Source organism: Manis javanica, chromosome 4 (assembly GCF_040802235.1).
Source record: "Manis javanica isolate MJ-LG chromosome 4, MJ_LKY, whole genome shotgun sequence".
Taxonomy (NCBI): domain Eukaryota; kingdom Metazoa; phylum Chordata; class Mammalia; order Pholidota; family Manidae; genus Manis; species Manis javanica.
Genome location: NC_133159.1, coordinates 165,292,679 through 165,309,569, shown reverse-complemented (window position 1 = coordinate 165,309,569; position 16,891 = coordinate 165,292,679). Strand labels below are relative to the sequence as shown.

Here is a 16,891-nt window from a genome sequence, read left to right as displayed (position 1 = left end):
GTTTTCTCTTTGCCCTTGAAATGTCTTTATTGACCCATGGGTTATCTCAAGGTGTATTTAATTTCCACACTTGAGGTCCTGTTTTTCTTTTAACTGTTTTGTTACTGATTTTAAGTTTATTACCCTCTTATCAGAAAACATTTTGTATGAAGTGAAATTTTTTCACTTGTTAAGATTAGTTTTATGACCCAGTATGTGATCTCACAGTGTATGTCATAATGCCCACTTGAGGAGACTGTACATTCTGTGGCCAGGCTACATACTGGAATGTCATCAGGACCTGGTGGTTGGTAGTGTTGGTCTATGGTGGTGGCGTTCCAGTTACAGACTTTTCTCTTTTCAGTTGTATCAATTTTTGCTTTGTGTAATTTGAAGCTCTTTTATCAGGTGAGTATACATTTAGAATTTGATGAATGAAATCATAACATTATGTAATGCCCCTTTTTACTCCTTGTAATTTTCCTAGCTCTGAAGCTCTGAATATTTTGTGTGGTAGTAATATAGCCTTGAGCTTTCTTTTGTTTAATGTTTTACATTTCCCTTAATGGAGTTCAGATTCTCTTAGCTTTCCATCATCTAAGTCTCTCTCTCTCTCTCTCTCTCTCTCTTCCTCCCCCCCTCTATTATTTTTGAATTCATTCCACAAAACTTTTGCTTAGATAAGGATTCTCTTCTGGGTTGGCAGTTCTTTTCTTTCCTCACTTTAAAGATACTATTGAACATTCTGTCACCTCCATTGTATTTTATGAGAAATCTGTGATCATTCAAGTTTGAGCTTATCTTTGTTTTTTGGCATTATGACATGTTTAGGCCTTATCAGACGTAAGTGTTTGTTATTGATTTTAAATTTTGTACTTATTAGGCCTAAACTCTTTGAATTTGCTCTGTCTGGGTGGGAGAGGCAGCTCTCTATTTCTTCTTGACTGAGTTTTGGTATTTTATAAGCACCACCACCAACTAATTTGTCTATTTCCGCTATTTTGTCAAGTTTACGAGCTTAGAGCTGTTTATGCTATTTGCTTATCCTTTCAATGTCTTTAGGAATATAGTGATATGCCCTCTTTTGGGTAATTTGCTCTTGTTTCCTTTGGTTAGCTTGGCAGAGTTCTTTCAGTTTTATTGACATTTTTTTCCCTGCAAAGAACTAGCTTTTGATTTTACAGATTTTGTTGTCTAGTTTCATTGATTCCCATTCTGTTCTTTAGTATTTCCTTCTATATTTAGCTTTGGTTTTATTTGCTTTTCTCTTTCTAGATTTTTAAGATGGGAGTTTAGATTATTCTTTGGAGTTTTTTTTCTACTGTGATTTAGTGCCTTAATTTCTGTGTAAGAATCCTGTAAATTTCATGTTGTATTTCTATTTTCACACAATTCATATTGTTTTCTCTTTGCCCTTGAAATGTCTTTATTAACCCATGGGTTATCTCAAGGTGTATTTAATTTCCACGCTTGAGGTCCTGTTTTTCTTTTAACTGTTTTCTTACTGATTTTAAGTTTATTACCCTCTTAACAGAAAACATTTTGTATTAAGTGAAATTTTTTCACTTGTTAAGATTAGTTTTATGACCCAGTATGTGATCTCACAGTGTATGTCATAATGCCCACTTGAGGAGACTGTACATTCTGTGGCCAGGCTACATACTGGAGTGTCATCAGGACCTGTTGGTTGGTAGTGTTGGTCTATGGTGGTGGCGTTCCAGTTACAGACTTTTCTCTTTTCAGTTGTATCAATTTTTGCTTTGTGTAATTTGAGCTCTTTTATCAGGTGAGTATACATTTAGAATTTGATGAATGAAATCATAACATTATGTAATGCCCCTTTTTACTCCTTGTAATATTCCTAGCTCTGATGCTCTGAGTATTTTGTGTGGTAGTAATATAGCCTTGAGGTTTCTTTTGTTTAATGTTTTACTTTTCCCTTACTGGAGGTCAGATTCTCTTAGCTTTCCATCATCTAAATCTCTCTGTCTCTCTCCCTCTTTCTCTCTCCGCCCCCCCTCTATTATTTTTGAATTCATTCCAAAAAACTTTTGCTTAGATAAGGATTCTCTTCTGGGTTGGCAGTTCTTTTCTTTCCTCACTTTAAAGATACTATTGAACATTCTGTCGCCTCCATTGTATTTTATGAGAAATCTGTGATCATTCAAGTTTTAGCTTATCTTTGTTTTTTGGCATTATGACATGTTTAGGCCTTATCAGACGTAAGTGTTTGTTACTGATTTTGAGTTTACGCCTTATTGGGCCTAAACTCTTTGAATTTGCTCTGTCTGGGTGGGAGAGGCAGCTCTCTATTTCTTCTTGACTGAGTTTTGGTATTTTATAAGCACCACTACCAACTAATTTGTCTATTTCCGCTATTTTGTCAAGTTTACAAGCTTAGAGCTGTTTATGCTATTTGCTTATCCTTTCAATGTCTTTAGGAATATAGTAATATGCCCTCTTTTGGGTAATTTCCTCTTGTTTCCTTTGGTTAGCTTGGCAGAGTTCTTTCAGTTTTATTGACATTTTTTTCCCTGCAAAGAACTAGCTTTTGATTTTACAGATTTTGTTGTCTAGTTTCATTGATTTCCATTCTGTTCTTTAGAATGAGCATCTTGTTTCTCTAAATTTATGTTTTTGTGAAATCTGGGATCTCTTCTGCTTTTAGTAAGATTTCTTTTTCTAAAAAAGTAAAATTTTATTTTCCTTTGTATAACACCTTAATCTGAAATATAGGCAATCGCATACTGTTCCAGAAGTTTCTATGGATGTATTCATTTTTTACAATGTTTTTTTTCTTTCTTTTCAAAATTTTTTCAAAATTTTATATAAAGTCATGCTTGTAATAAAGGTACTGTAATTTGATGATTGAAAGTTCTTAAATAAGGTCTTAGGTACATAGTAGGCTGTTTGTTTTACACAGGTGTATAAATTGAATAGGAACAGTTTATATAGAATTTAGTTCGATCTCATTTTAGGAGTGATAAGCTAAATGACTTTCCTGTCGTCACATGTTCTTGGAAGAATTGTTATTGAAGCATTGTTCCAGGGAACTATCTTCCAGATCAGAGTGATTGGTAGATGTGAAGAATATGATGTAGCCTCAAAAATGTTAGAAAAGGAATACAAACTAGTAATTTGAATTTTTACTGCAATGTAGTATTAATTTAGGGAAGTGCAAAAGATATGTAAATGTGTTTTATGTTGTTAGAAATTTAATAACGAGCATTATAATTGGTTCAGTTGACTTCACTAAAAATGAGACAGGCTCAAAAAATTCTCTGTGGTTTACAAATTTTTTGAAATTAATAAAATTAAAAACATTCAAAAATTTAAAAAATATGCTTTGGGCATAGAAAACACTCGCTAGAGCTTTATTTTCCCTTATCAGTTTAATGAAATCAATTTTTGGAATTTTTAATTTTAATTGGTAAATTTAGGGAGTTCATGATAACTAACATTTAGTGTACTGGCTACTGTTCCTGAGTGCTGGTCTGCACTTAAAATTTATTGCCTCATTTAACCCTCACAGCTACTCTGGGAGGTAGGTTATTTCTTTCATTTTATAGATTTGGGAAATGAGGCTACCCAAGTTCATAGTTGGCAAATAATTGTTGTCAGGATTCCTATCTAGGCAGTGTCATTCCAGAACCAGGTTCTGAAGCCTGTCATTTATAGCTGCCATTTTTGAAATTTGGTAATCTGATATAAAGGAACTGATACCAGAATCACCAGGGAATTCTGTAGTGTGTCTACTTACATAATGAAGCAGATTTGATAAGGCCATATTTTAATATGAATTAGGTTATGGAGGAAACAGTTATCTATGTTAAATTCATTATTTTCTTCCATTGCATTTTTCTTAGGAATGTCTGTTGAGTTTATTAAACACTACCATGTGGTATCTGAAAGGAAAAGAAATCTTACTGAATTAAATCTATTATCTATTTTCTTGCATTTGAAGGTCCTTAATAGATGGGAATCTTCCTGTTGTTAGAAACATATTATGGGTACATTTTGAGTTGTTGGGCACGTTTTTAATGGTCTTCCTTCTATATTATCTCTTTTGCTGATGAGCTTATTGCATCAGAGTTAGATAAATCTCTAAGTACTGATACAGAAAGCCTTCCAGTACATATAGATTTATGTAATTTTTAGAAGTGTATCTATAGTATGTACTTACATACTATGTATAGTGGGAATCTTTTTTTTAAACCAGCATGGGTGATTGTGATGATGAGCTGGGTTAAAGACTCCTGTGCTAGTAGGCAACACTTTTTCAGTGAAATTCCACGTCTAAGATAATTTTATATATGTAGTCAGAAAATGATATACTAATTATTCTTAGCAACTTTTGCTTTTCCTTTTTTCTTTTCTCATTTCTCTACAATTGCTTATGCCACCGTGGCTTCCTTCATACCGATTTCCCAAGGATTGGGAGAGCAGCATAAAATTAGAATCCGACTGCTGACTGCCCAGCAGGATGTCGTCAACTATCCAAGCACAGAGCCTGAAGGACCCTGAGATTGCAGAGCTCTTCTCCAAAGAAGATCCAGAGAAGTGCTTCACAGATTTCAAAAAAGTTTCCCAGGGAGGCTTTGGAGCAGTGTTTTTTGTAAGTGTTAAAGGCTTAATGTCAGTGACCAGCATTTATTTAATATCCAGTCCTGGCAGAGTAAAAATCAGGAGTACAAAAAGACATATGCAGTAGTCTATTTTAGAGTCACTTGCATTAGGTACATAAAAAGAGATCATTTTATTTATTGAGCTTCTTAGATTATTGAAAAAATGGGAAAGATATTCGGCTTTAATTTCCATGTTGTTTCCACTACTTGAGCAGTTTTATGACTTACATTGTTATTGAATCAAATATTGCAAAACACTGACTTACTTGAAGTCCCATACACACATTTTATGATTATTCATTCATTATTTCTTCCTATTAAGATTGCTTTTTTTTCTCAGCAACAAGTTTGTATAGATGTTTAATATTTTGGTAGTGTTACAGATTTAGTTTTTTCATTTTAATGGCTATCTTAAATACAGTGAATTCTTCCACAGATGTCTAGAGATGATTAATCCTTCTTACTGAACTCATTTGAAATGTTTGCAGCTATCCTCTTGTGCCTTCTTTATATAGCATCTTTTTTTTTTAAACACATAATGACAATTTGGCTCTTACTTTCTAAAGAGTTAACTTTCATGTTTCTGTTATGCTTTTATTTTTTTATGAAAATTCCACAGCAGTGGTAAATATAGTAATGGTGATAGCATTTTAGCTGTCTTGTCTTAATTCTAGTTAATAGTTGTTTACAATAGGCATGATTTATCATGTTGAGGAATTACCTTTCCCATGTGGGTTTTCTAAGTTTGGTCTTCCCGGCATTAAATACATTTGGAGTTGGGCTCTTTCTGCATTTTCAGCATTTATATGTATAAGTATATATTTTTCCCCTTTGATTTGTAAAAAATATGGCAAATTATGAAATGTTTTCCTGTATCAAAATTTTGCATTTCTGTGGTAATAAATTTTATCCAAATGAAATATTCTTTTAATGCCCTGTAATATTTGGTTTTAAATTTTTATTTAGAGTTCCCTTGTCTACATTTGTAAGTCAGATTGGTCCCTGACTTTCTATTTTGTGCTGCTTGTGAGGGTTTAGTTGCTGGGTCAGACCGCCTCCATACGATTAGTGGGACAGCTTTCCTTTCCCTCCCCTTTTATCCTGGGAAGTTCCCCTGGTGAAACTGCTCCCCTCACAACTAATTTAAAGATGATTAGTATTCTTTTCAATCTTCCACCACTGTTTTACTCAGATTTTCTTCTCTAGATCAATGTTAGTAGTTCTTTCCTAGAGAATTATCCATTTCATTGAAATTTTGACATTTACAGGCCTAGCATAGACTTGTACTAGTCATTTGTTTGTTTGTTTATAGTTCTGTTCAAATTTCTATATTTTTCCTCTCAACTAGCTCATTCAAAGATAAACATGCATTATTTTTATTTCTAAAGTACCAGTTCCTTGATAATTTGATATGCTTTTTACTACTTATGTTTTTAATGTTCTTTAAAAGCAGTTTTGGTATCTTTTTGGACATGGTAGTTTATAAATGTTAGGTTTTACAGTGATCTTCTGTCTTTTTTAGGCACGAGATGTGCACACCAATGACGCGGTGGCTATCAAGAGAATACCTTTCAGTGGAAAGAAGGCTATGGAGGTAGGTGAAATATATATGTTCGTATTGGCATGTTAAAGAAAGCCATACCATTTTTAATTGGGGATAGGTGGGAATTTTTTCAAAAAATCTTGAAAAATATACAAATACTAAGGTTTATCTCAGTGAATTTTCTTCCACAGACTCCGTGTGCCCATTTAACCTGTACCTAGAGCCATAAACAACATTCATGACATCCCAGAAACCTCCCAACTGCGTCCCTTACTCTTAATTTTTTTAGATATGTGCTGCTGACATGAGTTTAATTTTTTAAATTGTTGTTTAGCAGATTATTCTATAATAGAGGGATTATCATGTCTGAGAAAGTAAACTAGAATAAGGTACATTTAATAGTAAGTATACTGGATATAAATTTTTAATGGTTGAGAAATTATTTAACGGCTGTTGCAAATAATCATTGGCAGCAGTGTATCTAGTCTGAAAAATAAGGCAGTGGGTAATAATCTGAAAAATAAAATTACTGATACTGTATTGCATGTACTTTAGTTCATCAGTATTCTGATTAGTTCTTCCTTAATTGCATAAGTTTATAAAATTACTTTCTAAGTCTGTTCTCTTTGTCTTTCTTTAATTCTTTAAAAATTTTATTTATTTTTAATTGTGATAAAGTACACAAAACAAATTTACCATCTTAACCACTTTAAGTGTAGGTTCAGTAGTGTTAAGGACAGTCACATTGCTGTGCAACCATCGCCACCATTCATCTCCAGAATTCTTTCATTTTGCAAAAGTGATATTCTACACCCATCAAACAGTAACACCTCATTCCCTCCTCCCCGCAGCCCTTGGAGATCACCTCTCCTCTTTCTGTCTCTATCAATTTGACTACTTTAGGTATCTCATGTAATTGAAATTATTCACTATTTGCCCTTTTGTGACTGGCTTGTTTCACTTAATATAGTGTCCTGAAAGTTCATCTATGTTGTAGTGTGTCAGAATTACCTTTCTTTTTAAAAGCTGAATAATATTCCTGTGTGTGTGTGTGTAAAAACACCACAGTTTGTCCATCTACCATCTGTTAATGGACACTAAGTTGCTTCTACCCCTTGGTTGTTGTGAATAATGCTGCTATGCACATAGGTATATGCCCAGAGGTAGAATTGCTAGATCAGTCTTTAATTTTTAAAGGTTTTGGCTTTCTACATTTCTGTAATCTCTGTTTTGTAAATACTGTTTTTGTGATAATCATACTTATGGGTATGATAACACTGTTGTGGTTGATCACTGTTTCATTATGTCGATACCTAAAAAAACTCTTAATAATTTCTAAAACCCCTAAAACACCTCCATTTTTTACAAGTTTAATTTTATTTGCCATTCTACGTATAACTTTAAAACCAGCTTTCATAGCAGACTTGTGTTGGAGTCTGTTTAATTAGTCATGCCTAGAACAAAAAGTTTCACCTAGGGCATCATCTTCTCTCATCTAATAGTGTATCCTTCCTGGAAGTTTTTTTTTCATTGAAGAATACAGGTTTTAGCTTGGTTTTGTTTTGAGAGTTTGCCTCCCAGAGCACTCAATTTTGAAATGTAAAGCCCATATGACACTTTCTGAAGTTAGCATCTTACAGCCTACACATTTTACACAGTGAATATCTTGGTATATTTTCTTGAGGGCTTATGAAATAACATAGGAGATATAGGATCTTAAATTCTAGTGCAAAACATTTTTTAAAGTTCTGTATTCTAGTTCCCCTACCTTTAGAAATATGATACAAGTCAGCGGTAAAGCCTGGAAAAACTGAAACAAGAACGAAAAACAGATTCCACGTTCCCATCCCCCATCTCCTAAGCCTCCAGAGTCTCTGGGTATGGACCCAAGTACCTGTGTTTTCAGAGTTCCCTGATTGCTTCTGACAAGTAACTGTATTTAGGACATGGCCTAAGTTTCTGAAGTTGTCATAGAGTAGCTTTTATTGCTGAAGGTTTATCTGTTATTTACTAGTAGGCGTCAGTGGGAAGGCTCTTCGTGAAATCCTGTAGGAAAATGTTTCCATGCTGCTTGGTTTTTCTGTGAACTTCCCTCTGTTATAACCTAAGTGTTCACTAGCATTTTAGAATATGAGCATTTAGGAATTTAGGTAATTAATTGATTTGAGTTTAAACAGCAGAAAAAACAACATTTGGTAGACAATATAAGCCAAAAACACAACAGCTGAACTTTAAGGTATGTAAATTATACAACAATAAAGCTGCAAAAAAGAAGGGGGAGGTTGAAATTTTGAAGAAAAACCACTATATGTAGTATATAGCTTTCAACAGACTTGGTGTGTGGTTGTAAAATTTTTATAAGACTCATTGATAATAAATTTTATGAAAATGAAAATATGTACTACCTGGAATGAATTTTATGTTATTGAGTTGTAAACTATATGAATGTAATTTCTTTAAAATATATTAGTTTGACATTTAAATATTACAAATGAAGCAAAGTTTTATGTTCTTGTTAACTTTTTAATCTAATAATTACTTTTGTACTTATATAGTTTTCTAAGGAAAGGCAACTGTTCCTAATTCTTTCCTTTATTCTTTTTTTTCTCCCCACAGAGATGGCAGGGTATTATTAAGGAAGTCAGGTTTCTCCGAACATTGAAACATCCCAACATCGTGGAATACAAAGGCTGCTATTTACGTGAGCACCGAGCATGGGTAGGTATCTGCTCTCCCCTTGCTGTAATTTTAGTAGGTTTGGTTTATGATTAATTTAAAAATGTCTCAAAATAGTTGTGTAAAGCCATGCGCAAACACCTTGAAATGTCAGTTCACACTGAGAAAGGAGCAGCTTTACCTGAAACTCTCAGGCAGTGAGAGAGAATAGAACTTTGCCAATTGACTAGAGATTCAGCTGACCGTTACGTGCACGGGAGAATGTTCTGATGTGTGTTAGCGGTATCATTCTTCAAATGCTTTATCAAACATTTGTGTGAGAACAATCCTATCAAAGGATGAAAATCAGCATATATTTTTGACATAAATGTATTGTAAGCTATTTAACCACAAGTACCTTGGTTGGAATATTGGTGGTGAATCCTGGTGAAATCTGAACTGATTGTGATTCTTTGGCTGAATAATACTAAGGGTAGAAAATTGGGACATTTTATTGCAGAAAAATGGAAATTAATTTTGCCCCATTGTTGAAACTAAGATAAGGTAGTAATCTTACAACAGTATAGGCACAGTAATTATGTCTTTTCAGAGAAAGGCTAACTTTTCTTTAAACAGGAATGACCTTTTATTTTTAATAAGCTACAGCTGATTATCATTTTAGTATACAGAACTTAGATTTATTTAGATTTGCAATGTTTGCTTTAATTTGGTGGTGATGGTACTCCTAAATTTGAGGCTGTGGTTGAAGCACAAACAGTGGCAGAGAGCGCAGGCTGCCTCTCTGTCTTCCAAGTTTCTCCATCTGTCAAACAAGGATGATAATAGGGTCTCCTTCCAGAGGTGGTTATGAGGATTAAATTAGTTAATATATATAACATACCTGGCACATACGAGGTGCTCTGTGTTTGCTTTATAGGAAAGATTTAAACGGTAACCCAAACTTGGTATATATAGAACCAGAGGATGACTTTCTGCTTCCTAACAATACCAGTATTGCTACTATAGGTTAATATGAATGGAATATGTATATTCCTTTATAGCTTTAGTTAGTAATTACATGAAACACACATCTTCTACAAGCAGTTATAGGTCGGCATTATAAAATATTAATGTAGCATTGGCTAAACTTCATGTATGCATTTAACAAGTTCCAAAATGTATACTTATATTTAAAGGTAATTGATAACTAGAGTTTTTTTCACTTCAAACTATCTTCTCGATCTCCTTGGTGAATTTATTTTATCTCATATAGAATCTTTTTATTTTAATAGTGTATTTTAATGTTTTTTATCATTTTTTCCCCCTGTAGCTTGTAATGGAATATTGTTTAGGATCTGCTTCAGGTTTGCTGAAAGGTAAGCCTCCTTTATTTATTAAGAAAAGAAAAGTATTAGTATAATAAAATGAGAATTCATTCACTGAGAGATTTTTAAAATAATGTTAAAACTTTCCCGTAAGAGTAAAACCGTTGTGTTTTCTAGATTCTCAGCGTGGTATGCACTGTCCTCATTAAATACTACGTTTTAGCATAACAGATGAGTTTTCTTTCATTGTGATTTAACAGGCATTTTTCTGCATTCTTTATCATTAAACTTAATTTGTTCCTTCTGTTCAGAATGAAGATATGTAGGAATATAAAAAGGGAAAGCTCTTTCATTGTTTTTATAATCATGAAATAATTGTTAAATGTTAACTTAGAGGAAAATTGGCTGTGAACTCTAATAAATAGGCACAACTGTGCACTTACTAAGTTCAATTGCTTTGTTTTACTATCTTGGAAAGCAAAAAATTCCTTCTTGCTAAATGTTACTTTTTTTAAACTGGCCCATATATTAGATATGTGTATATATATTTTAAAATAGAAATGTTCTATAGAATAATTATTTTCAAATAAAATCTTATTTCAAGTTTACCAAAAGCCATTACAAGAAATGGAAATAGCAGCAATTATACATGGTGCTCTTCAGGGATTAGCCTACTTACATTCCCGTGCCATGATCCATAGGTAAGTACCTTAAAAATTACCATACATTAATAAGCAAATCAGACCTAGAATTTATTAATCCTGAAAGCTTTGTTGGTTTTAGCTAAATAAAAGTATTCTGGAGTTTTACAAACTCATATTTTTTTAGGTTATCCGTGTCTTAAAATGAATATACTAATTTATTTGATCTCTTGGTTGAGAATAATTTTTATCTTTTTCTACACATGCTGCTGGGCTTTCCAAAGTATGTGCACTTTAGAGATTTGTGATAGAAATTTAATTATAGAAAAGTTGAATTTGTGAAGTGGGAAAGACGATAGGGATTATGTATTCTTACTTGTTTCATTTTACAGATGCAGAAACTGATGCCCCAATTTGTGACTCACTTCTCAAAGCTGATGAAGCAAGATAGATTAGACTAGAACTAACCTAGATCTTTTGTCCTCCTGGTGACTCCTAATGCCGGATTTGTTCCATTGATTCCATGACAGGGACAAGTGAAAGCTACTAGCATTCTATGCTTTTGAGATAATCCTTGATAATGGATAGTAATTTAAAGATTAAACCATCATAAAGTACATTTTTAGCATTGGTATTGGTTTTGCCTGTTTTTAGATGGAAGCTAGCATTTTTTAAATTATCTATGTGAACCAGACAATACAAAGTAAACTTATATAGTAGAGTCATTGCAAATTAATGGGTATCAGTTTTTTAGATGAGGATAGTAAGGTCCAAGAGAAAAATCCACATGCATAGTAAATAAGAGAATGAAAGAGTTGGAAGCAGAACCTAAGGTCTTCTCAACTTCAAAGAACCTTTCATTTTTATAAAAACAAATGGAAGAAAATAGATTAACTTAATATTACATCCATTATAATTCTATATAGTATGAATTGACAAGTGCTTAGAAAGTTCTTTCTTTTTGAATGTTATGGTGCCCATTGGGCATGCAATCCCATTATAATTTTCTTATTTCACATGTACGTTGCTGATTTAGAAAAGAGCTTAAAAGTAAATTTGGGATCATTGATATTACCTTACCCATGTGTTTTCAGTTTTCATTTCATATTTAGGTAGGAGAACTATGCTAAAATTTGGAATGATATGAGTAATTAAAAAAAAACAAATTTGGGGCATCAGGTTCTTCTTACTCCATTTTATTGTTAAGGGTATACTCAGAAATCTTACAATCATATAAGAATGTTCAGCTAAATTTTTTAAACCATTACTTGTACCAATAAACAGGCACTCAAATATCGAGTATGTACTATTAATTAGCTAATTTTTTTCTTCTGTTTCTACTGGTATTTTATCTTCTCTTTTAGAAACTTGTTACTATATACTTAGAGGAATTCTGTGTATCTCATTTCTTAGTTGGGATCTTAGCTCTCGTTATCCCAACTGAGAGATTACCCAAGGCCTTAATGATTCTGATTTCTCCTTCCCTCTTTTATACATTTTTATATGATCTTTATCATTTTCAGTAGAATCTTACAAAGGAAAGACAAATAATTTTCTGTGTTCCTTAAACCCAGAGACGTCAAAGGAGGAAATATCCTTCTGACACCAGGAGGCCAGGCGAAACTTGCTGACTTTGGATTTGCTTCCATGGCCTCTTCTGCCAAGTCTTTTGTGGGGACGCCGCATTGGTAAGCGTAGTCCTATCTGGTATTGATCCTCATAATTGAAATAGGCAGTGTGTGCTTGTCCTTTTATCAGGTGCTTTATGTTTCTCTTGGAAATACAGGGCTGCTTTAGATATTCCTCTAAGCACTGTAGTTTCAGATACAGATTTGAGGCGCTGCCCTTGTACCTCCTATTGTATCATTTGTCCCCCCTACGGTTCTTTCCTGTTATCATCTACATCATGTATTGGGGGTAGGAGTGAAAAAATTTAATTGTTTAAGAAGGGAGAAGATAGAAATGCTAAGTGGAAATTTTCTTTAGATTTGTACTTACTGTGTGTCAGTATCTTCTGAATAAGAGTCCCTGAAGACTGGTAGCTGATCAGGAACTTTTTGTTTTCATTTTTCATTGTGGAGAATTTCTAGTATACAGGGAAAGAGACAAAAATATAACGAAGGCTCACACAGCGGTCAGCTCAGCCTAACAGCACTACCCCAGGGCCTGGCTGCCCTGTGTACTTGATCTTCTTGCCCTCCCTCCCACCTCCAGTTACTTGAAGCAACTTCTAGACATCATCTAATTTTATTCATAAATAATTCCATATTAATGGCAGCAAGTCTGAAGGGAATAATTTTCCACATCTTCAACTTCCATAGATGTCCTCTCTCTGTACATGCTGAGAAGTGTCTCAGGTCTACTGCATCTTCTTTTCCACCTACGTTTCAAATCTCCCAACTCCCAGTTTGTTAAAGAAAGGCTTCTCACCCATCCTGAATAGTAGAGTGATGCATTGCTCTGAGAATTAAAAGCCTCAAACCGTCACCAGAGGGACAACTTGAGAACACGTAACATCTAGAATATATAGCATCAGAAATATTGAAGAGCTAGGACACCAAGTTTTGACACAGGGCCTTCTGCCTTCACAGTCATCTCTCCTCAGTTCCTTTGGCTCCTTGCTCTTTCTTTTCCCCAATTATCCTTCCTCCCATCTTCTTTTCTAGGGAATCAAAAATGATCTCATTTATAACTGGGACAATTGTCGTGAGGACACACTAACATGTTATTTACAATGAAAAATGAAGTTTGGCATTTCCTGACAGAAAATAATTCTGATTTGAATGGCTGATATGACCATGCAGACTGGGTTTGCTAATTAGGTTATTATACAGCAGTGTTTTTAATGAATTGAATGAGTGAAGTCCTCAGCTCCAAGTTGTAAATATCTGTAAAGCACATATACAAAATAATGTATATACATATGTGTGCATTATATCCTTTGCAACTATTAAGTTTATAAAATTTAGATACCAACTCAAAAATGTATAAGCGGATACATTTTTAAAATAAATTCATTGGAAGTAAGAAAATAAAAAGTTTGAAGACTACTGTTCTGTATGACCAAAAATTTCTTATGTAGAACCCTAGTTTAGATAGAATCCTCTTCCCCTGTATAAAAAAAGGGTTCTTTGGACAAATAATGCTTACTAATGGTCCCCCTCTTTACAAATCAGTGATCAATATTAGATACTAGAAAGGAGCTAGAAAGTTGTGCATTAAAAACAAAACTACTTTTTTAACTTTGTTGAACTTAGTGACTCCCCAAGCTTACTTCAACATCTTAACACATTAGAAGCCCTCTGTTATCGGCAATTGAAAGTTACAGATGTATTAATTTGTATATGGTATATTAGGAACACAGCACTATGTATTTACATACTTTTACACACAGGAACACACATACGCCTGGTGACAATGTTATTAAGCAGTCAGAAACTGTTCTAAATGTTTGTCTGTGCTTAACAAGTACAAAGGAAGGATAAGGTGAAGCACCAGTGAGAACATTAGAGTCTACCTGAAGATGCGACTTAACGTTTCATTTTATAACCAAGACGCCTCCAAAGTTAATAATTGTATGGTTTATTTAGTTATGAGTGGCTGTCCTAGCCACTTTTATCACAGAACACTACTCTTATTTGCGAAAAAGACCGACAAATGGCTTATTCATGGTTGCTTATTGTGGTAGATATTTTCTCAGCTAAATGTAGTGAGTTTGTTTACTTCAAGAAAACAAGTGCCAGTGATAAAATGCCCTCTTTCGAGCAAAATTTAGACTTTTATAGTAAGATGCTGAAACCAAAATGTTTGAGAACTGCTGGCATAAAGGCTATACAATATTACAATCTGCAAACTTGAATTGATGCAGAATACAACCCTGCTCTGGGGAGTTTTTCCTCCAGGATGCTGGTACCTGATCATGACAAATGGTGAGAATAAGTCTAACACTGTGTGCGCAATGGTAAATATTTACCTCACAACCTGTAATGCATTTCCCGTTATAAGAATTCTTATGTCCAGATATATCATCTGGAATTCACACAGGGATTCTCCATGTGGATGGTCATTACGTTTTTATAGAACAGTATACTTTTCATTTCTCTTTTAACTTTAAGTAACATTTTATGTTTTAGGATGGCCCCAGAAATAATTTTAGGCAGGAATGAACAACAATATGATAACAAAGTCGATATATGGTCTCTTGGAATAACATGCATTGAACTAGGTAAGCATTGCTCTTTATTACTGCGTAGTAAGTTTTGATCAATGTTTTATCTCAATTTCTGTACCAAATTACAGATTTTTATTTTTATGTCAGTGTTTAAGGGGAGCAATATATCTATCAAGGTTGTCACTTTGGTTATTTGGCATTTTGTGTATATATATATATATATGTAAATTTAGGCATATTACATTTGCTGTATTAAATTAGGTCTAAAATAGTTTCTACTGTGGTATTAATTTTGAGGTATCTGTGTGTAACATTTAATGAGTATTTGTTAAACACCTAGAATATGTCTGTGGTTATAAATTTACCATCTATGAAGGGTCTCTAAAGCATTCATGAATTACTTACCGCTACTTAGGTTACTTAATACTTTGTGTTAGGTATGAGGATTAGATTATCAGGCTGCATAGCTTATTGTACAGTTTGATTTTTTTTTGGTATCATTAATCTACAATTACATGAAGAACATTATGTTTACTAGGCTTCCCCCTTCACCAAGTCCCCCCCACATACCCCTTCACAGTCACTGTCCATCACCATACTAAGATGCTGTAAAATCACTACTTGTCTGCTCTGTGTTGCACAGCCCTCCCCGTGCCCCCCTCGCACTATACATGCTAATCGTAATGCCCTCTTTCTTTTTCCCCGCCATTATCCCTCCCTTCCCACCCATCCTCCCCAGTCCCTTTCCCTTTGGTAACTGTTAGTCCATTCTTGGGTTCTGTGATTCTGCTGCTATTTTGTTCCTTCAGTTTTCCTTTGTTCTTATACTCCACATGTGAGTGAAATCATTTGGTCCTTGTCTTTCTCCGCCTGGCTGATTTCACTGAGCATAATACCTTCTAGCTCCATCCATGTTGTTGCAAATGGTAGGATCTGTTTTTTCCTTATGGCTCAGTAATATTCCATTGTGTATAGGTACCACATCTTCTTTATCCATTCATCTACTGATGGACATTTAGGTTGCTTCCATATCTTGGCTATTGTAAATAGTGCAGTGATAAACATAGGGGTGCATCTGTCTTTTTCAAACTGGGGTGCTGCATTCTTAGGCCATAAGTATACAATGGTGAAAGGACAGACTTCAACAGCTGGTGTTGGCAAAACTGGATGGCTACATGCAAGAGAGAGAAGCTAGATTACTGTCTATGACTCTCTACACACAAAAGTAAACTCAAAGTAGATCAAAGATCTAGATGTTAGACGTGTAACCATAAAACTCTTAGACGAAAACATAGGCAAAGATCTCTCAAACATAAGTGTGAGCAGTTTTTTCCTGTACACAACTGCTCAGGAAATGGAAACAAAATAACAAATGACCACGTGGGCGTATATACGAAACCAAAATGCTCCTGTACAGCAAAGGATACCATCAACAGAACAAAAATGTAACCTACAGTGTGGGAGAGTATACTTGTAAATGATTTTTCCTATTAAGGGTTAACATCCAAAATATATAAAGAACTCATACTACTAAACACCAAAAAAAAAAAAAAAAAAACCCGACTAAAAAATGGGCAGAGACCAGAACAGACATTTTCCCAAAGCTGAAATACAGATGGCCAACAATGAAAAGATGCTCCACATCACTAATCATCAGGGAAATGCAACTTAAGACGACAATAGTATATCACCTCAGACCGGTTAGAATGGCCTCTGTCCAAGAGAAAAGAAAAAACAAGTGTTGGCAAGGATGTGGAGAAAGGGGAACCTTTCTACCCTCTTGTTGGGAATGTAAATTGGACCAGCCGCTGTGGAAAGCAGTGCGTAGGTTACTAAAAAAACTAAAAATAGAAATGCCATATGACCCAGTAATTCCAATTCTAGAAATTTACCTGAAGAAAACAAAATCCCTGATTCAAAAAGATGGATGCACCGCTCTGTTTATTGTTGCA

At 34.1% G+C, this 16,891-nt stretch overlaps 1 protein-coding gene across 1 annotated transcript in view; it reads left to right on the top strand.

Moving 5' to 3' along the window:
• The window catches only part of LOC140849253 (serine/threonine-protein kinase TAO1-like), a 173,109-nt gene that overhangs the window by 84,912 nt on the left and 71,306 nt on the right, over window positions 1-16,891 (top strand). The window contains 7 exon segments of the mRNA XM_073236242.1: window positions 4,412-4,594; window positions 6,127-6,198; window positions 8,764-8,865; window positions 10,133-10,178; window positions 10,732-10,828; window positions 12,343-12,456; window positions 14,902-14,993. Coding sequence (XP_073092343.1) covers window positions 4,463-4,594; window positions 6,127-6,198; window positions 8,764-8,865; window positions 10,133-10,178; window positions 10,732-10,828; window positions 12,343-12,456; window positions 14,902-14,993 — 655 coding nt within the window. The 5' untranslated portion in view covers window positions 4,412-4,462.